General features: G+C 47.9%; 1 protein-coding gene across 1 annotated transcript in view; it reads right to left on the bottom strand.

The window, feature by feature from the left end:
• The window catches only part of THAP12 (THAP domain containing 12), a 30,693-nt gene extending 20,725 nt beyond the window's left edge, over window positions 1–9,968 (bottom strand). The window contains exons 1-2 of the mRNA XM_066588284.1: window positions 9,725–9,968; window positions 5,199–5,319 (exon numbers count right to left, since the gene is read on the bottom strand). Of these exons, the coding sequence (XP_066444381.1) occupies window positions 5,199–5,319; window positions 9,725–9,813 (210 nt within the window). The 5' untranslated portion in view covers window positions 9,814–9,968. The remainder of the gene's footprint in view (window positions 1–5,198; window positions 5,320–9,724) is intronic.
• Window positions 9,969–22,091: the final 12,123 nt, after the last annotated feature.

The raw sequence follows: 22,091 nt of genomic DNA, 5'->3' as shown, positions 1-22,091 counted from the left end.
TAAAAAAAAAAACATTTTACTTACCCGAATCCCCTCTCTGCAACTTCTTCCTTCTTTTCCCCCCAAGATGGCCGCCGGGATCTTCACCCACGATGCATCGCGGGTCTTTTCCCATGGTGCACCGTGGGCTCTGTGCAGTCCATTGCCAATTCCAGCCTCTTGATTGGCTGGTATCGGCACATGTGACGGGGCGGAGCTACGCGATGATGCGTAGAAGGGGGCGGAGCCAGAATGCCGCTCGTGCCCGGACCGACCAGAAGGGAGAAGACCCTTCTGCGCAAGCGCGTCTAATCGGGTGATTAGACACCGAAATTAGACGGAGCCATGGAGACGGGGACGCCAGCGCAGGGAAGGTAAGTGAATAACTTCTGTATGGCTCATAATTAATGCACGATGTATATTACAAAGTGCATTAATATGGCCATACAGAAGTGTATAACCCCACTTGCTGCCGCGAGACAACCCCTTTAAGTAGTCCTCCCATTATAAAACTGGAACGGGCGGACTACTTCACACTCAATGCATTCAGAGCTGCCACTGGGGGAAGGTAAACATGAGACATCGCGGACTCCACGGGGCACTAACCTTCAGCCCATAAGCTTAGCTTCCATCACTAAAAGTAGGTAATAGATTCCCTTTCAGGACGCTGCTGGGTTTCTTGTTTTTTTTTTGTTGTCTACTTCTTTGTTCCTCCCCATTTCCAAGAAGTAACTCCTCTAAGGGCTCCTTCCCACGGACGTTGGCCCGCAGCTATTAGGTTCTATTGAGCCTAATAGCACAATGCTCACGGTGCGTAATTCCACCGCAGAATTCCGCACCGTGAAATCACCCGTCCTCACCCGTGGCATGCTCTATTTGCCGCGTGTGTACGGGCGGACGGCTTCCATTGCAGTCAATGGAAGCCGTCCGTTCACGCTATCTTCCGCTGTAGCACAGTGGAAGATAGCGTGAAATCGCCTCTCCGTCTACCGCCGTGTCATGTGACGCTGCGGCGCGTCATGTGGGAGCGAGGACGCCGAATCCGCAGGTAAGTTTGGGGTCTCTGGGGGGGCGCCGTGACGGGCTCCGCCGCGGAATTCACGCAGCGGAGCCTGTCACGGCCGTATGCAGCCGGCCTTATTCTTCCGTTGACGTTGAGGTCTGAGGGCTCCTTTTTTAGCCAGATGACTCGTCTTTCAATGGAACTATTTAATGTATCACATAAAGTACTGAGGAGGTCCGGAAAAAAAAATTCCAAGTGAAGCGAAATAGAAAAAAAAAAAGCAATTCTGCCATCTTGGGGTGGGAAACGGGGGAGGGGTGCGCTGTTTTTGCAGTGATTTTAGCCTGAAGAAGAACGCGGTTTGGAAGCGCGCTGTGACATCATGTATATTTCTGAGGCATCAGAAGGTCTCATATCTACAAGGTGACTTGGTTTCTCTTCCTGGGATCAATCATGTTTCTGTAGTTTACCTTCATTCTGCGTCCGTATATCACAAGGACACCACATTTATTTAGGTTTCTTGGCTGTACCATTTAAAAAAATATATATAGTTTTTATTATATGAGTTTCCTGCTGCAGTCTTCTGACCGCCGGGACTCCTCATCTTTGTTCCGTGGCGCCCTCTTCTGACCGCCGGGACTCCTCATCTTTGTTCCGTGGCGCCCTCTTCCGACCGCCGGGACTCCTCCTCTTTGTTCCGCGGCGCCCTCTTCTGACCGCCGGGACTCCTCCTCTTTGTTCCGTGGCGCCCTCTTCTGACCGCCGGGACTCCTCATCTTTGTTCCGTGGCGCCCTCTTCCGACCGCCGGGACTCCTCATCTTTGTTCCGCGGCGCCCTCTTCTGACCGCCGGGACTCCTCCTCTTTGTTCCGTGGCGCCCTCTTCTGACCGCCGGGACTCCTCCTCTTTGTTCCGTGGCGCCCTCTTCTGACCGCCGGGACTCCTCACCTTTGTTCCGCGGTGCCCTCTTCTGACTGCCGGGACTCCATCTTTGTTCCGTGGCGCCCTCTTCTGACCGCCGGGACTCCTCACCTTTGTTCCGTGGCGCCCTCTTCTGACCGCCGGGACTCCTTCTCTTTGTTCGGTGGCGCCCTCTTCTGACCGCCGGGACTCCTCATCTTTGTTCCGTGGCGCCCTCTTCCGACCGCCGGGACTCCTCATCTTTGTTCCGCGGCGCCCTCTTCTGACCGCCGGGACTCCTCCTCTTTGTTCCGTGGCGCCCTCTTCTGACCGCCGGGACTCCTCCTCTTTGTTCCGTGGCGCCCTCTTCTGACCGCCGGGACTCCTCACCTTTGTTCCGCGGTGCCCTCTTCTGACTGCCGGGACTCCATCTTTGTTCCGTGGCGCCCTCTTCTGACCGCCGGGACTCCTCACCTTTGTTCCGTGGCGCCCTCTTCTGACCGCCGGGACTCCTTCTCTTTGTTCGGTGGCGCCCTCTTCTGACCGCCGGGACTCCTCATCTTTGTTCCGCGGCGCCCTCTTCTGACCGCCGGGATTCCTCATCTTTGTTCCGTGGCGCCCTCTTCTGATCGCCGGGACTCCTCCTCTTTGTTCCGTGGCGCCCTCTTCTGACCGCCGGGACTCCATAGCGCCCTCTTCTGTGGACTGTAGTTTTTATTGGTTCCATCTTGAATTCGTGATGGCTCTCATATAATGTCTCGCTCACGCGGTCTCTGCCGCGTTCCTCTTTTCTGCCCTCTGGGATAAACATTGCGTTACATCTCACAGAGCGGCTTTTATTGACGAGGCGACAACAAAGGTTTTGGTTCTGATGTTTTATTTTACACACGGCTCATGGTCACACGCACAGCCTTTTAGGTGGCGGGGTTCCTCCATAATCGGATTCTCACCGGGGGTTTCGTTACTTGCAGTTTACACTCGTTCTATTTTCTGTGATTTTGCTGACAGCCAAGTAACCAGAGCTGCAGTGTAAAGCATGGCACACACTAGTGCCATAGCTTCCATTGTTTTTGAGCACCAGTGTAAGTAGAACCCCCACCAGCTGACAGGAAGGGGTCAGCGATTCATGCTGCTTGCACCTAATTCTGACTCCCATCAGCACGGGGCAACAGAAATCTGGATCCATCTGACCAGGAGATGTTTTCCCGCTGCTCAGTGATACAAGTTTTGCGCTCTTTTGCCCGCTGGAGTCTCATCTTTCTGTTTCTCTTAGACACAATGGCGCTGGAACTGGTTGCCTTCTGTTATATCAGTTTGCTGGATGTTTTCCCTCGATCACGCCATTCTCTGTATACTCTCCACACCGTTACATGAGAAATCCCCCCATGGTTGGCAGGGAGGCCCCGGCTAGTCCAGCACCGATGACCGGCCTCGTTGGAAGTCGCTCTGATCGCTGGATTTTCCCATCTAATGTGGATTCACACTGAAACTGATCCACAGAAACTTGTCACGGGACTTTATGCCGCACTCCGGGGTCACGGGGAGAATTACCATACAGGGAAGGGCCAATCGTGAGAGGGCCGGGGGTCTAATAAAGGGGCCCTTCAGTGGCAGACTGCGAAATCTGGGATGTCTGCTGCAAACATTCCGCTAGAAATCAGCCGCGTGTGATCACAGCCCTAACCCCCCAGCACGAGGCCTGTAGGGTAAGACCAACAGTGGAGTCTGAAATCCACCTACTGCCTCACTAGCAGCTCAGTGTGTCCATGCTTTACACTGCAGCTCTGCTCCATTAGGGCACAGCTGGGATCAGCTCATCTGTTTTGCTTAGAGGAGTCTAAGGAACACTGAATTCCACCTTCTCTCTCATTGTTGGCTTGGACTGCAGCTCCGCTCCTCACTGCTTTCCACTGCAGCTCCGCTCCTCACTGCTTTCCACTGCAGCTCCGCTCCTCACTGCTTTCCACTGCAGCTCCGCTCCTCACTGCTTTCCACTGCAGCTCCGCTCCTCACTGCTTTCCACTGCAGCTCCGCTCCTCACTGCTTTCCACTGCAGCTCCGCTCCTCACTGCTTTCCACTGCAGCTCCGCTCCTCACTGCTTTCCACTGCAGCTCCGCTCCTCACTGCTTTCCACTGCAGCTCCGCTCCTCACTGCTTTCCACTGCAGCTCTGCTCCATTAGGACACATTACAGGAATGATACAAATGATTGTAAACTACAAGTAGCTAAACCACCGGCGAGCGGATTTCAGGAAAGAAGAGGAGCTTGGAGACCAAAAGATAAAGCGAAGTCTCCATGTAAGGTTCTTTTACACGCAATGATTTGTTCTAATAGACAAGCGCCTGTCAATGAAATAGTCGTTTGCCTGCCCGGCCTTAACACGGAGGGTGAATGAGTGCCGATACGATCGTTCCTCCCCGTAGAGCCGTCACTGGTCGGGCGCGCATCCCCTCATTTACACAGCAGGTTGTCCGCCGACCAGGGAGGACTTTCATGTTCCCAAACAAGCAGATCAGCTGCCGTTCGCACGATCGTTGCCGGATTATTAGCACTTTTTCACCGCAAAGCTATTGCGTAAAAGCAGAAGAAAAAAAAACCGTTTGGGTGAGCGTTCTTGTCCAATTATCGTGTAAAAGGCCAGTAACCCCTTCAGGACCAGAGACCTTTCACTTTCTTATTTTCGGCCCGCTTTCCAAGAGCCCTAACTTTACTTTTCCATTGATATAGTCGTATGCGGGAGGAGCGTTTATTCTTTTAATGGTACCATTTTATACTCCATATAATCTACTGGAACACTTTAAAAAAATAGAAATAAAAAAAAAAAAACCTTTTAAGAGAGGAGAAATTGTAAAAAAGAAAAAAACCCGCAGCTGCGCCATTTTTGAGGGGTTTAGTTTGTACATCGTTCACAGTGCAATAAATAGGATATACAAACTTGGTCTAACGGGTCCCTACGATTATGCTGTAACTAAAGTTTTTTAATGTTTTTCTGCTTTCAGAAAGTTTTTTTTTTTTTTTAATCAAACAGCTTTGAATGCGGCATCTAAAGAGTTAACTGCCACTATCTGAGCTAACTGATCCCGGCAGTTACCGGCGCCTGTCAGCTGACAGCCTCCGGGTATGTAGTGCACTCGTCTCCTGAGCCCGCTCCGTACACCCTTCACGACCGCATGATGTATATCTACATCCCCCCCGGAAGGGGTCAAACTAATAGTCTGGAATATGGGCTCCCCAGCTGCAGTTGGACTACAACTCCCAGCATGCTCGGACACCGGCAGGCTGGTAGGGGTGACGAGCGACGGGCCGGGTACTCACACTTCTGCAGATCATGGAGTCCTCGAAGTGCTGGGCGCACAGCCGGTAGTGCTTGTTCAGCTGGTCGGGGGTCTTGTCCTCCAGGTCGTATCTTCTGCAGTTCTCAACCCACTTCTGACATCTGCAGGGAGGGGAGACAAGATCAGAATCAGTGAACAGAAATCCCGCGACTCCCGGGTCGGTCGCCGTCTCCTCTTTTGACATTTCCACTTATTTCAATTCCTTTCGTGTCTATTTGTTCTCCCTGGAAACTGTCAGCAAGCAGCCGCTGGGCCGTGTGACTGCGGATCTCATGGGCTCATCAGAATCCTAAAGGGGCTGGACCAGAATATGAAGTCATGCTGATTGCTGGGGGGGATCATTCACTTCAATGGCACTGGTGGTAGTGCCCAAGTGGGCGCCGCTCGGGTGTCTCCGCAGTCCTATTGAAATGAATTTAGTGCCAGTGCGCTCGCACAATGAGCGCTCCACGCGGTCTCCTCCCCACCGATCAGCGAGTCATCCCCGATCCTGTGAATGGCGATTAACCTGAAATTGTGGTACCCCCTTTAACCCTTTCCATTCCAATTTGTATCCTGGTTTTCCTAGGGGGCTTACTCTTTTTCTGCTGTTATACAACATCGCTATCTGCTGGCTAAAGCCGGTACTGCATGAGGTGACACGTTGGATAGGCTCCGACAGCAGAGAGGCTGACAATATACAGTAAGAGAACCCCGACGGACGTCTTCAAACATCAGTGCTGTACAGCCTTACATCATAATGTCTTTACACGTCGACATGGATTGGGAAGGGTTAAGTCCCCGCTCACACGGCACATTCTGCACCATTTTACAATACCACTGAGTAAAACGGGCGTCTGCGCCACAGGTCACACGGCGCGGGGTCCCCTGCGCCACAGAAAAAACGTACTGCCATATCAGTTCTTGACGTGTGAAATGCATCAGAGGCCTCACATGGATTGGCGCCATCAAACCGGGCTGCATCAGCATGACGGGCCACGGCCGAGCCTTCGACTGTAAGAGCCGACACTTGTGCGGCCGTGTGAGCGCGCCTGAAGACACCGTCCGCGCAGACCCGACATTACCCGGCAATGCCCGCTGTGGATTGTGGCACCATAACTGGCAGGCCGAAGATTAACCCTTTCCAATCCACTGTCTGACGTCTAAAGACATTCTGATTGTACAGCATCTGATGTCGGAGGACGTCCGGCAGGGTATTCTTACTGTATATTACTGGCCGCTCTGTTGTCGGAGGGGGCCTCTACAGCATGTCCAACACCTCAGTACTGGCTCTAGCCAGCAGGTGGCAGCATTGTATAATGGCAGAAAGAGAAACCCCCCTAGGAAACCCTGAATCCAAAATTTAATTGCAAAGGGTGAAGGATGCGTTCGCACGTAGCGCATTTGTTGCAGAAAATCGAACGGATCCGCGCCAAATGATGTGGATTGTGATGCAGATTTTTCCAATGCATTGACTCCGAATCTGTGACTGCACCCCGAAGATCCGCACTGCAGGTCAATTTACGCTGCCAGCTGCAGGGACGCCGTTACCATCGACTGGCATCAGAGACCAAGCAGTCTGACGATCGGACCCTTTTCCTGCCACTGTGGATGCGCTCTCCCATAGAAGTCTATGTGCCCAAGCAGCGATCTGAAGAGTCAGATTTTCAGACAGCGCACGGGCTTCACGGGCGGGCAGCGTGCGAGTACAAGAAATACATCGCTTGTCTTCCCAGCGCGTTCTGTACAGCAGTACAACGCAGTTTATGGTGCCCCTCGTGGGGCCAGCGTCCCTTATATATGCCCCGTTCTAGAGCCAGTGAAGCCCCGTTACCTCCTACAGCGCCAAACTGCTGCTGACGGATCTTATTATGGGGTTACCTTTATTCTAAGAGCACCAGCAGACGCCGCTCCCCTAATACTTACAGTTCAGATGCGGCCTGGCAATTGGCGCTAAAGACGCACGCTAATGGCGCCCCAACTATGATTACATACGTAAAGGGTCATCTGATCAGAGGGAATTCTGGGTCGGCTCACTAGAGCAATGGTGCTGCGGCAATCATCCCGGGGGCCGCCCCTGCGTGTAGAGTGTAGAGTGCCGTTACCGGGCGCCATGAGGGCTACTTGCTTGTAATCGCGCTCTTCGAATACTAGTAAGGCCACTATAAGACCTGTCAGCAGCCGGCAGTGGGGATCCGTCAGCAGCCGGCAGTGGAGATCCGTCAGCAGCCGGCAGTGGGGATCCGTCAGCAGCCGGCAGTGGGGATCCGTCAGCAGCCGGCAGTGGGGATCCGTCAGCAGCCGGCAGTGGGGATCCGTCAGCAGCCGGCAGTGGGGATCCGTCAGCAGCCGGCAGTGGGGATCCGTCAGCAGCCGGCAGTGGGGATCCGTCAGCAGCCGGCAGTGGGGATCCGTCAGCAGCCGGCAGTGGGGATCCGTCAGCAGCCGGCAGTGGGGATCCGTCAGCAGCCGGCAGTGGGGATCCGTCAGCAGCCGGCAGTGGGGATCCGTCAGCAGCCGGCAGTGGGGATCCGTCAGCAGCCGGCAGTGGGGATCCGTCAGCAGCCGGCAGTGGGGATCCGTCAGCAGCCGGCAGTGGGGATCCGTCAGCAGCCGGCAGTGGGGATCCGTCAGCAGCCGGCATCTTCTAGCGTCTAGTAGAAGGTAGTGGGGACTTCTCCGGGCGCTCCGGATACGTGAACGTATTGGCCATATTACCCCGGCCAAAAACAGAGCAGACGTTCGCACAAAGACTCCTTCGCCCGACTGTTGGTTGTGTAAAGCCGCACTCAATCTGCCGCCGCACACGCCGGCGCTCGCTCATCACATCTTCTGCGCAGTTTCAAGACGACAAAAAATCATTGTTGTCGGGCGCGTACCCCTTTAAATAAACAGGGGTCAGCTGATTCCACACGGGGGCCAACGATATTTAGAACAATCGCTCAGCCCACAGTCCACTCCAGCCCGGTAGATGAGCGCCAAATAGATCAGCGCCGCCTACCGGAGCGAATCGCTCTATTTACAAGGACCTCGCCATCACATGATCTTAGCGCAGAGTCCACATATGGAAGAACCCGTCTCCGCGGTGGATATGGGCTTACATATCTGCGGACCCTCGCACGGATTCTGACACTTTACAAAGGCAAACCCCTGAGCAGATTCTACGGAACGCGCAGTCTGCGCCGCATCCGCTACTTCACAAAAAACACCTCACACCGTATCAGCTGCGGCGCAGATTCCCATTAGTGGGGCGCGCACGGGTAACAATAAAATGCCGTGTGAACGAACCCCAAGAGCGCGCCCGCGGATCGGCCAGCGTCGTACGCGCTTCGCTTTATACTGCATGGTGCAATATAATACACCGGCTGCGTCCGCTCGTGTGGCTGAGCCCCGCCGCCGCCTCGGATGTGACGTGAAGGCTACACTGCATCAAATCTGGGAATCTGCGCCATAATCCATACGGCCCCAATCTTTTCCCGTGCGCGGATCTGAAACCCACGAACGGAAAGTCTGAACGCGATGCGGCGCTTCTCGACACGGATTCCATATGAAGTTAGCGTTGGTTTTTCCACACCGAGTGAAGCCAATCGGCGCAGCTCCGCGGCGGGCGATGCGTAATTTCGCGGCAGGCGATACTTTGCTGCGATTTTCCACTGGAAACAATGTTGCATTTTTTTCTTTGCCGCCGCGCTATTTTGTACAGGAAATCTTCAGCCAGCGTGCCGGGGACCGGAGCGGCGAGGACGGATAACACGAACGGATGTGAATTGCGTAATATACGGTAAATCGCGTCAATTGAAGGTACATTGATTCTCGCTGCTCCACCCACACTTGCGTATATTTATTGCGGGGAGGCGTGCGCAACATTATCATGCAGCGGCTCACGATACGGCGGCGAGTCCGGCCGCACAGACAATGGCGTCAATGCTGTGTCACATAAGGGGCGCGACCCACGGAGACCAGCCGCCCCCCGCAGGACTCGAGGGGTCGCACCCAGATTACCACAAAGTAGGCGGCACGTGTTGAACGGCGCACCGGCGTTACTGCGGTCACTTTCCACGGGGCTGCGGAGATCTGTGAGCGGCACGCGTTCCGGTATTTCCGTCAGCCCCATTGGAATGAAGCGCCAATCGCTCGCCAGCGCCCCCTTTATGCCGACGTCCCTGCAGGGGGGCGAACGCACGGTGATAGAGCGCGGCACACGGGACCCCCGTTGTCAGCCGCTGAGGACCCCACAGATCTTCCGCGCCATTTATTTCACCCAGAGCGCCAAAAGCTGCGCCTGAACTCGGCCATCCCATTGAAATGAATGGAGCAGCAGGGCAAGCGTGCGACCGCCAAACCGTACGCTCCCAGATGCATCGGACCCCCACAGAGGTCAGGGACCCCCCATTCAGTGAGGATAGGGGACCCCGCAATATAACCAGGATGGGGGTCATTACCACAACAGTGCGGACGTGCAGGGGCTGCTGGGAGTTGTAGTCCACTCATACAATAACGCTAGTAGGGCCCCCCGGACGCTCTCACCGGCTCGGGTCCCGCGGGAACCTGAAGAACGCCAGGTCGGACTGAGTGCTCTTCCGGGTGCAGTTCGGGGCGGCGCAGAAATTCGGCATCGTCGCTATGTAACGGTTTTCTGTGGGGGAGGGGGAGCACCGGGATGTCCCCGAATCCTCCCCTCACCAGGGGGCGCGCTGACTACCGGAGACAGAGAGGCTCCACACTGCTATGCGCGGCCTGGAGGAATCACACAGGCATCCCAGCAGCCAGCGCGCCGCCGCTCTGACCACACCTAGCTACTCTATGGTGCGCGGCGAAATCTGCCGAGACAATGATCATAGAGATGTGTGCAGTGAGGGCTAGATAGGTGTACCACGACGGTTACGTCTAGATCGAAGCGGCTCCTTGCAGTTCCTCCCCTTAGACACTCCACTCTAGCCCCCTCACTACTGAACTGACTAGAATGGAGTGGCTCATGGGAGATCCTACAACCAGCCAATACATTCTAGTCAGCTCATCAGTGAGGTGGCTGCAGTGTAGTGGCTAAAGAGAGGACCTACCAGGAGCCACTACAATCTAGTCGCAACTGACAGGAAATGTGTTTTCCGTTGCGCAGTGACCGGAAGTGGAGCTTGTAAGCGCCATTGTTAGCTCAGAGCTTCGGTGGGGAAGGATGGGTGGCGGGCTGCTGAGTCCTGGTGGCCTTACAAGTGCTGAGGCATTGGATAGAAATCTGGCTAAGAGCTCTTGTCCACAGCGTATTACGTGTGTGCCACAGCCGTGTGATACGCGATGGATGGAGGCAATGGTCTTTAACTGTCCCATGCGTATCGGCGCGAGGACACTGCGTATCTATACGCACGAGAAATAGATTGCAGCGCCCTGTATTTTTCTGCGTACCATGCAGCGTGGTCCCTATATACACCTGTATGGGCTGCGTATGAAACGCTGTCCGTACGTAATACATTGTGTCCGCGGATGCATCCTCAATATGAAGCAACGAGCAGTTAAAGAAAAAAGTCAGTGTCCTACGCGGGCATGTGCAGCCACATGGAGTCTACTGGTATGGCGTATGGCTATGAAATGGTCCCCTCACAGCGTTTTACCAATACAGACCGGAGCCCTAAGATGAGACCAGACATAACAGCCATAATGCCAATGGATATGATGAATGGGGAGACAGAACAGGGGGTCGTTCCTGAAGATGGCAGGTTTGGGCCTCGTGCCCACTGCAGGGATGTGAGGCTCCTCCTCCCCCTCCGTTTTTGCCCACTACAGGGATGTGAGGCTCCTCCTCCCCCGCCATTTTTGCCCACTGCAGGGATGTGAGGCTCCTCCTCCCTCGCCGTTTTTGCCCACTACAGGGATGTGAGGCTCCTCCTCCCCCGCCATTTTTGCCCACTACAGGGATGTGAGGCTCCTCCTCCCCCGCCATTTTTGCCCCCTGCAGGGATGTGAGGCTCCTCCCCCGCCATTTTTGCCCACTACAGGGATGTGAGACTCTTCCTCCCCCGCCGTTTTTGCCCACTACAGGGTTGTGAGGCTCCTCCTCCCCCGCCGTTTTTGCCCACTACAGGGTTGTGAGGCTCCTCCTCCCCCGCCGTTTTTGCCCACTACAGGGATGAGTTATCAATGTATCTGAGCCAGGGGACCACCTAGTCAACAGCCTGCACATGTCTGCCCAAAAATACCTCCCTCTCCCAGTAACCCAGGAAGAGGTTGGCATATGAAGGTGCACAGGCTGCGCCCATGGCGGTCCCCTGTCTCTGAAGGTAAAATGAGTCCTTAAAAGGTGAAAAAATGATGTGTTTTAAGCAAACTCAAGAAGCTGTAATATAAATGTGCATAAATCCTCGTCCCAACTGGACATCCCGAGGAAGAACCGGACCGCTGCAAGGCCATCACTATGTTTTATGCTCGTACATAGTGACTCTACATCCATGGTCACCATAATCATGTTAGAATCCAAGCATAATCCGCCCAGCCTCCTCAAACCATCAGATGTATCTCTGATGTCTGAAGGCACATCTACAACCAACTTATAAAGATAAATATCTACAAATTTACACAAGGATTCAGATAATCCCCCAGGCCAGACACTATGGGACGTCCCGGTGGATCATTCAAATTCTTAAGCACCTAAGGCAGCATGTAGAACGTGAAGACCAGTGGACATTCACATAAAAGTCCATCTCTGATCTTGTTTAGGATGGTTAAAGACATCATTAACTATCTTAAAGATCTCCATCATGAAGGAGGTCTGTGGATTGAAAGATAATTTCTCATAAGTATCACTATTTTTCAGTTGTTTCATACAATGCAATAGGCCATATGACTACATTGCCCCCTTCGTCAGCCGGATTAATAACAATATCCGAACGTTCCCTCACCTCCCTGTGTTCAGCCTGTGTGAGATTATTATTCACTCCACTTTGACCAAAAGTACGAAAATCCTCAGTAACGAGTTTAGTAAAAATATTGATTTGAGGTGATAGAGACAACGGGTGCAAGGCAGTTGACCTAGGAGTTACAGCATCAGGAAAAATACCTGTTCGAGAGTGATTCTGCTCTTCCAATAAAACTATTTGTCACTGAAAGTGCCTGAAACTAAAATATAACCTTTATTAATATTAATGATAAAAAACCAATACTGCTAAGGCAGGATGGTTCCGACCTAAAGGGACACAAAATGACAGACAACCATACAAAACAACCACAAAATTAATTGCCTATGGGATTAGCGCAATTTGCTTAAGTAATTAGAATGACTCAAATACAGAATTTTAATATATTATTTAAATTGATAATGATAAGAGGGGCTACCAGATAAGGTGGTGACCGTAGCGGGCCGTTATCAGGTATACAAGGGACCAGAAAGTGGTAGCGCCTACTGAGATAACTCCATGTTGTTATGCATTAATAAGAACATGCCTATTGATGGAAAGACACTGTTCCAAAACAACTAGAGAGCGTCACTCATAAAACCCTAAGTGGTGGATAATGACAATTAGATCATCCACACTAGACAAATATTATACTAGTACACTCGCTTATGGGAGCACTGTACTGAGTCCGTAACCTTATTTGTTACTAGACTTATTCACTTCCCCATAGGGTCATCGATCTGACAAGACCCAGTTCTTAAATTAGGTCAAAGTCTGTATCATCGGAAACAGGCTAGAAGGCTGGACTTGTAATGACAATTAAGTCAGGAGAAGTCCAAGCTACTTATAATATATGTCAATTCGCAAAATTGCGAATTTGATGAACATATAAATAGTTAGCTGAAATCCAATGTGGACCAGGGCGAACAAGATCGTCCATAATCGTCTAATCGTCAACGCGTTTCCGCAGCGCAAGACAGATTATTTGGCGCGCTGCTTCATCAGGACGAAAATAAGACTGAATGATGCCCAAAAATTGTGCGATGCCAATCAACTGCACACAATTTTTGTTGCAATGGGTTCGAATAGCAAACAGCAGTTGCACAAAAATTGCGCGTAAGAACTGGTTTTTTAATGCGCCGATGTAAGAAGGCTGGTAGATTAATTGCACATTATGTAAAAGCAAATAGAATGGTTTTTAGTGTAGTGTAATTAATAACACTGCTTTACACTAAACAGACGACTGTGGAGGCTGATTTACACAAACAGATTGATTTGCGATTATAATGCAATCAATCTTGTTGCCTTACACTAGACAGTCGACTGTAAAGGCAACCCGATTGGTTGGCAAATAGTGCAATTGACCATGCTGTTTTATAATGAACAGACAGCTGACATAGCAATCCTTATGTTAGATAGGTCCATTAATTGAACACTATTCAACAAACACAGGTGCTAGTGATTAAACAGTCTGAACACCTGATACTTGGCGTTTATTGTCCCAGACTGACAAAAGAGCCAGGGAGGTCAATTAGAAATTGTGATGATAAATTTTCTAACCTGGCTAAAGTACAATACGGTCCTAGATGGTGACCGCTATCTAAACTACACTACCAGCCCCTGTGAGGCATTATTTCAAACTGACAGACCTGGTAACTGTCTGTGCCTGGTCGGTTTAAGTAGGGGTAGCTCCTCCTTGTGGGAGGGGAAGGAACATGGTGCAACCAATTGGGTAAAGCATAGGGGAGGGACGGTCCGGAGTGACACATCTACTAGCCAATCGGGCATATAGTCCAATGTCTGTTTATGAATGACAAGTAAAGATTGATACACAAAAAAAAAAAAAAAAATTATGCCGCTGCTTACGCGTTAAACGTGGCGCCAGATCGCGCAACATAGTGCCGCTGGTATTGGGTATAGGGCGACATGGTCGCTGGGTTACGGGGGATGCAGTTTATTTACGCGATGACGTCAGCCGCAACGTCGCACGTGATGACACTATGCTTTACCCAATTGGTTGCACCATGTTCCTTCCCCTCCCACAAGGAGGAGCTACCCCTACTTAAACCGACCAGGCACAGACAGTTACCAGGTCTGTCAGTTTGAAATAATGCCTCACAGGGGCTGGTAGTGTAGTTTAGATAGCGGTCACCATCTAGGACCGTATTGTACTTTAGCCAGGTTAGAAAATTTATCATCACAATTTCTAATTGACCTCCCTGGCTCTTTTGTCAGTCTGGGACAATAAACGCCAAGTATCAGGTGTTCAGACTGTTTAATCACTAGCACCTGTGTTTGTTGAATAGTGTTCAATTAATGGACCTATCTAACATAAGGATTGCTATGTCAGCTGTCTGTTCATTATAAAGCAGCATGGTCAATTGCACTATTTGCAAACCAATCGGGTTGCCTTTACAGTCGACTGTCTAGTGTAAGGCAACAAGATTGATTGCATTATAATCGCAAATCAATCTGTTTGTGTAAATCAGCCTCCACAGTCGTCTGTTTAGTGTAAAGCAGTGTTATTAATTACACTACACTAAAAACCATTCTATTTGCTTTTACATAATGTGCAATTAATCTACCAGCCTTCTTACATCGGCGCATTAAAAAACCAGTTCTTACGCGCAATTTTTGTGCAACTGCTGTTTGCTATTTGAACCCATTGCAACAAAAATTGTGTGCAGTTGATTGGCATCGCACAATTTTTGGGCATCATTCAGTCTTATTTTCGTCCTGATGAAGCAGCGCACCAAATAATCTGTCTTGCGCTGCGGAAACGCGTTGACGATTAGACGATTACGGACGATCTTGTTCGCCCTGGTCCACATTGGATTTCAGCTAACTATTTATATGTTCATCAAATTCGCAATTTTGCGAATTGACATATATTATAAGTAGCTTGGACTTCTCCTGACTTAATTGTCATTACAAGTCCAGCCTTCTAGCCTGTTTCCGATGATACAGACTTTGACCTAATTTAAGAACTGGGTCTTGTCAGATCGATGACCCTATGGGGAAGTGAATAAGTCTAGTAACAAATAAGGTTACGGACTCAGTACAGTGCTCCCATAAGCGAGTGTACTAGTATAATATTTGTCTAGTGTGGATGATCTAATTGTCATTATCCACCACTTAGGGTTTTATGAGTGACGCTCTCTAGTTGTTTTGGAACAGTGTCTTTCCATCAATAGGCATGTTCTTATTAATGCATAACAACATGGAGTTATCTCAGTAGGCGCTACCACTTTCTGGTCCCTTGTATACCTGATAACGGCCCGCTACGGTCACCACCTTATCTGGTAGCCCCTCTTATCATTATCAATTTAAATAATATATTAAAATTCTGTATTTGAGTCATTCTAATTACTTAAGCAAATTGCACTAATCCCATAGGCAATTAATTTTGTGGTTGTTTTGTATGGTTGTCTGTCATTTTGTGTCCCTTTAGGTCGGAACCATCCTGCCTTAGCAGTATTGGTTTTTTATCATTAATATTAATAAAGGTTATATTTTAGTTTCAGGCACTTTCAGTGACAAATAGTTTAAATTGCTTGAAGAGCCTTGGTTGTCACAGTGATTGCTCTTCCAATAAAGATTCCAAGTCGGCCAATGCTGCCAATTCCAAATCACTACCAAATCCCACATTGTTTGAAGATTTATTGTGTAATTTATGCAACACTAACCTCCTGGGAAACAAGTGTAGATCTTTCAGGGCTGTAAAAAAGTTAAACTCATTGTTAGGTGAGAAGGAGAGATGCCTAGAGAGAACATTATGCTATGTTTAAGGTAAAAGTAATGGATCCAACAGATTCTTATCCGCTCTTGCTGAAAACTTTATCTTCCAGAAGGTAGAAGAGACAACAAGGGGATCTGCTATCTTGGACCTAATTCTCACCAACAGGGAGGAAATGGTTAAGGAAGTAAGGGTGGCCGGGACCTTAGGAGGCAGTGATCATGATATCCTTGGATGTTGGATAACAAGGGGAGGAAGACCTGAGAAAACTCAAGGTTGGATTTCAGAAAGGCAGATTTTAATGAACTCAGAAAAGGGAAAGGAAGAATCCAATGACTGGATGTTCTTAAGGACAGAAATGTCCAAGAAGGTTGGGAAATATTGCGAAATGAGATTCTCAAAGCACAATTGTTAAAAATCCCTAAAAGAAGGAAGAATGGGAAGCATTTAAAGAGACCCGGATGGATGAACACAAAACTCGCACACATGTTAAAAAGGAAGAAAAGTATGTTTATCAAATGGAAAGAGGGGGGAATATCTAAAGAAGAATATAATGCGGTCTGCAGAAACTGCAGGGCAAGTGTCATAAAAGCTAAAGCTGATAATGAATTGAGGCTTGCAACAGAGGCCAAAAACAATAAAAAAGGATTTTAGGGGTATGTCAAAAGCAAAAGAAAGGTCAAAGATGCTATTTGATGCTTACAAGATGAAAATGGTGAATTGGTTAAGAATGATGTTGAGAAGGCTGAACTTTAAATTCTTATTTTGTATCTGTTTTCTCTCAGAAAGTAGATGTAGCATCAGCTGATCTTCCCTGAGCAATTGGGGGAATAAAATAATGCAGGCTATCTATAAGCCAAGAGATGGTGAGGGAACACTTAGCTAACTTACATAAATTCAAGTCTCAAGGTCCAGATGAATTACATCATGGGATACTAAAGGAAGCAGCGGAGGTAATTGCTGAGCCACTCGCCATAATCTTTGAAAATTCCTGGAGAACGGGAGAAATCCCAGAAGATTGGAAAAGGGAAGAAGGTGGATCCAAGAAACTACAGGCCTGTGAGCCTGACTTCTATACTGGGAAAGATCTTTGAACAAATTGTTAAACAGCATGTATGCAAGTACTTGGATAAAAATGGAGTAATTAACCAGAGCCAGCATGGGTTTGTAACAAACAAGTCATGCCAGACTAACCTAATTTCCTTCTATGACAGAATCACCGCTTGGGTTGATCAGCGAAATGTGGTGGATATAGTATATCTTAACTTTAGTAAAGCATTTGACAAAGTATCTCATACCATACTTATTGAAAAAAATGACCAAATATGGGATTGACAAGGCAACTGTTAGGTGCATTCACAACTGGCTGAGTGATCATACTCAAAGAGTGTTCATAAATTGCTGCACATCCAAGTGGAAAAATGTATCAAGTTGGGTACCACAAGGCTCTGTGCTAGGCCTAGTGTTGGTTAACATTTTTATAAATGACCTGGAGGAGCGAATTGATGTGAAACTGATAAATTTGCTGACGACACAAAGCTAGAAGGAATAGCTAACACTAGGGAAGAGAGATGGAGTATTCAAAAAGATCTAGGAAAGCTTGAACAGTGGGTGTCGACTAACAGAATGGTATTTAGCAACATAATCTATAATAATAGATCATAGACTGAACATGAGTCAACAATGTGATGCAGCAGCCAAAAAGGCAAACACAATTCTGGGATGTACTAAGAGAAGCATAGAGTCTAGATCACGTGAGGTTATTATCCCACTCTACTCTTCCTTAGTCAGACCTCATCTGGAATACTGTGTCCAGTTCTGGGCACCCCACTTTAAAAAAGACATAGACAAACTGGAGCAAGTTCAGAAAAGAGATACCAAGATGGTGAGCGGTCTGCAAATCGAGTGCTATAAGGAACGGTTAAAGGATCTGGGAACGTTTAGCTGGCAGAAGAGAAGGCTGAGAGGAGACTTAATAGCTGTCTACAAATATCTGAAGGGCTGTCACAGTGCAGAGGGATCAGCCCTATTCTCATCTGCACAAGGAAAGACTAGAAGCAATGGGATGAAACTGAAAGGGAGAGACACAGATTAGATATTAGACAGTGAGGGGGATCAATGAGGGGAACAGGCTACCACGGAAGGTGGGGAGTTCTGCTTCAATGGAAGTGTTCAAACAAAGGCTGGACAAATATCTGTCAGGGATGATTTAGTGAATCCTGCACTGAACAGGGGGTTGGACCCGATGACCCTGGAGGTCCCTTCCAACTTTACTATTCTATGTTGGGCAGCAGAGAGGGGGGGATTAGATAAACTAACTTTACAGCATTCCTAGGTTTCTTATCTTATCCCTGAACAAGTCCTCTTTTGCGTTTATAATAGCCAGACAGCGAATTTCTCAGAACTTCTCCCACACTTCATGCCTCCTGATTTCTCTGTCGATGGTTACTGTCACATGAGCCATTAGAGGAAAGAGAGCCAGATCTAGATCTTGAATTGGATCCCATTCCTCTTCTCAGGGGAACATTAGCTATACACCATCTATATACACGACTATCTTGATGTCGTTAGCATCTCATAATTTTCCAATATCCCGCTCCCACTTTTGTAATAATGTCTCCATATCAGACCTAAATATTTCCACAGAACCCTGAGGGAGATGCTCTATGACCTCAGTATGAAACGTATCTATCTCTTTTTCCAATTTCAACAGGTTGTCACTATCATGTTGGATTAATAATTTCATAAAACCAAGGGAGCAGGTTTTAGCCAATTCTTCCCATTTGGGTTTGAAATCATCCTCTTCTATCACAAACGAAGGTAACGTTTGAATCCTAAGTTCCCTAGGAATAAGACCCTTAGTCACATATCGCTCCAGGAACCCGCTATTCCACCATGTACGTGTCCTTTTAAGTAGCATTTTAAGTCTTTCCTTCAAAACTCCAATTTCTCCACTATATAAATTAAAACCTAAATCAGTGTGATCCTTAAAGACCTGATCCAATTTAGTAGACCAAGACTCATCTCGAGCTTTGAGATCCATGTGATGCAAATGACCTGAAACACTGTGGAAAAACACACACAGATAAATATAGGCAATTCAATAAACTGACAGGACATCATAATTAACCATATCAAAGAGGGGTTTTTAACCTCATTATGGTGGGATGGTTATACTTAATTATGTACTGAATTTGGAAGTTTAGATAGAGGTTACATATGTGTCTTGCAGGCTCTCATGTTACTGGCGGGAGTCGGAATGGCAGTATGCTAGGCATTGACTATTCCCTGATATAGTATCTACATGGATATCGGACTTTACTCTACATATGGAAGAATATGTTTGTATGTCTTAGACATATGTGTATTTTTTGAGTATCACCAGATATTTATTTGCATGTATACATATATGCTCTCAGTTATTTCCCACAAGTGGGTAATATTTCAATTGTTTTTATATTGTAGGTGTGTGTTCTCCTTTTTTGTTATATGACTGTCTATATATACAGTTTTTGAAAGTATATTCCTCTAGAATATGTAGTTACAAATGCTAAACATGCCCAGATTGTAATAAACTACATCAATCTCACAAATATAGTTCTTATAACTAATTGCCGAGGATATCGCCTCTGTAAAAAGCTTTTACACATACCGTCCGATCTAACATCAAGTGTAAGAGGATCCTGAACAATCCGTTTTACGTGTAATGATTGACTATACGGAAGTGACTCAAGCATGGATTTTGGATGAAAACTATCCAACCTAAGTAAATTGTTGCATTCTGTTGGCTTAACATAAATATCAGTTTATTTATTGCTAGATCTGTAAACCATAGTATTCCAAAAATTAAAAGATTTTTCTGAAAAACCCATAGTAAGTTTAATGTCCTCATCTATTTCATTTAAATATGAAAAAAAGTTCTGTAATTCTCTAATTGAAACTGTCCAAACAACTAAAATATCATCTATATACCTCTATCACAACTGTACATATCAAAAAAAGGTGGAGATGCATATTTATGTCTCTTCAATATATGCCATAAATATACTATAGTCCAAAAAAAAATCAAGCACCTAGAAGGAGTCGTCGGAATGAAATGAAACTTTATACAGTGGATATAAAAAGTATACACACCTCTGTAGGAAGGCCCTGTTTTTGACAGACTTATTTCCATCTCCCATGTGCCCCGTTATCAGTACAATTGAAAAACAAACACATCTTTAAGGCCTCCTTCCCACGAGCGTGACGGGCTCCGCCGCGTAATATTACGCTGTGAAGCCCGTCACGGCGCCCCCCAGAGCCCCTATACTTACCAGCGGACGATAGCGTGTAGACGCTTCCCCGCCCACCGCCGTCGCGTCGTGTGACACGCCCACCGCGTCACGTGACGCGGCCGGCAGTGTCACGTGACGCGCCGGCCGCGTCAAATGACGCTGCGGCGGTAGGCGGGGAAGCGTTTTCTCACGCTATCTCCCGCTGGTTACAGCGGGAGATAGCGTGAACGGACGGCTTCCATTGACTGCAATGGAAGCCGTCAGCGCGTACAGCCCGTCCTCACCCGCAGCAAATAGAGCATGCTGCGGGTGAGGACGGGAGAAATCGCGGTGCGTAATTCCGCGGTGGAATTACGCATCGTGAGCATTGTGCTATTAGGTTCAATAGAACCTAATAGCAAGGTGCAACGCAGCGGATTTTTGCCGCGAATTTACGCGGCGTAAATCCGTTCGTGGGAAGGAGGCCTTAGGGTGGTAAAATGAAAGTAACAAAACTAAAATAATGTGGTTGCAGAAGTGTTCACACCCTCATATATTTGGGAAGCGGTTGAGTTCAGAATTAGCCAATCACATTTCAGCTCCTGATAAATAGTAGTCAGCACTCCGCTGCCATTATTTACAGGGATTCTGATTTCCCCCATCTAAAGTTTGGCTCTTCTAGGAGGATTTTCCTGACATTTTCTTAGTTGATCGGTAAATATCTTACAATACATCAAAAGGATCTGATTGTTGGAAGGTATCAGTCCGGAGAAGGAGACCAAGACATCTCCAAGGCATTACATTTACCATGGAGCACAGTGAAGATGTCATCAAGAAGTGGATTACATTTGGCACAACAGTGACATCACCAAGTACTGGACATCCCTCAAAGATTGATGAAAAGACCAGAAGAAAATTGTTCCGGAAGGCCAAGGAGGCCAACAGCAACACTAAAGGAACTGCAGGAGTTTCTGATTGTGTAGTCATTGACAACCATCTCCCGTATTCTTGTCTGGGCTGTTGAGGGGGTACGACGACGACAAGATGGAAGCCTTTTCTAACAAAACATTAAAGGCTGCCTATGTTTTGCCAAAACCTACATCAAGTCTGCCAGAAGAGAACGTGTTACATGTCTGATTAGATCAAGTTTGGACATTTTGGCCATAGTTCAAAAATGTATGTTTGGTGCAAAGCCAACACTGCGCATCTCCAAAAGAACAACATACCTACAGTGAAGATGACGATGGTGAAGGCAGCATTATGCTTTGAGACAGTTTTTCTGTTACTGGAACTGGGACTTTAGTCAACATGGAGGGAATTATGAACAGTTCCAAATATCAGCCTATTTTGGCACAACACCTTCCGGCTAAAAAACTGAAGATGAAAAGGAATTTCACCGTTCAGCACAACAACAACCCAAATCACCAAAAGAATGGCTTCACCCTTAGAAGATCAAAGTTTTGGAATGGCCCAGCCAGGGCCCAGACATGAATCCCATTGAAGATCTGTGGGTTTACCTGAAGAGGGCGCTACACACGAGATGTACTCACAATATGACAGATTGCAAGTAAGAGGGGCTGAAAATTGTCAAGTCAAGATGTGCCATGCACTTATCCAAAAAGACAATGCTGTCTTAAAGTCAAAGGGTACATCGACAAAGTATTAGTTGTAGAATGTACATAATTATGCATCAACAGTTTAATTTTTCTTTTAAATGTTCCCACTTTGAAAACATTTCAGTGTGTTTTTCAATGGAATTATACACATAACGGGTTACATTGAACGTGGAAATAAATCTGAAATGATTTATAATGGTACGATTTTTTTGACATGACATTTTTACATGTTGTAGACTATATATCCACTGCATGTGTGTCGGTAACATTGATATACGTAAGTGATTACAGTATCAGGGCAAAAGGATCATTTATAGAGGAAAATTGAAACATGAAGGGAGGCTCTAGTACCTGTTGTACCGCCTCTAGCTTGGATACAAGATGTGATACGGGTGGGCATGGAGG

This window comes from Eleutherodactylus coqui, chromosome 1 (assembly GCF_035609145.1).
Source record: "Eleutherodactylus coqui strain aEleCoq1 chromosome 1, aEleCoq1.hap1, whole genome shotgun sequence".
Classification (NCBI taxonomy): Eukaryota; Metazoa; Chordata; class Amphibia; order Anura; family Eleutherodactylidae; genus Eleutherodactylus; species Eleutherodactylus coqui.
This window is presented reverse-complemented; position numbering and strand designations above follow the sequence as displayed.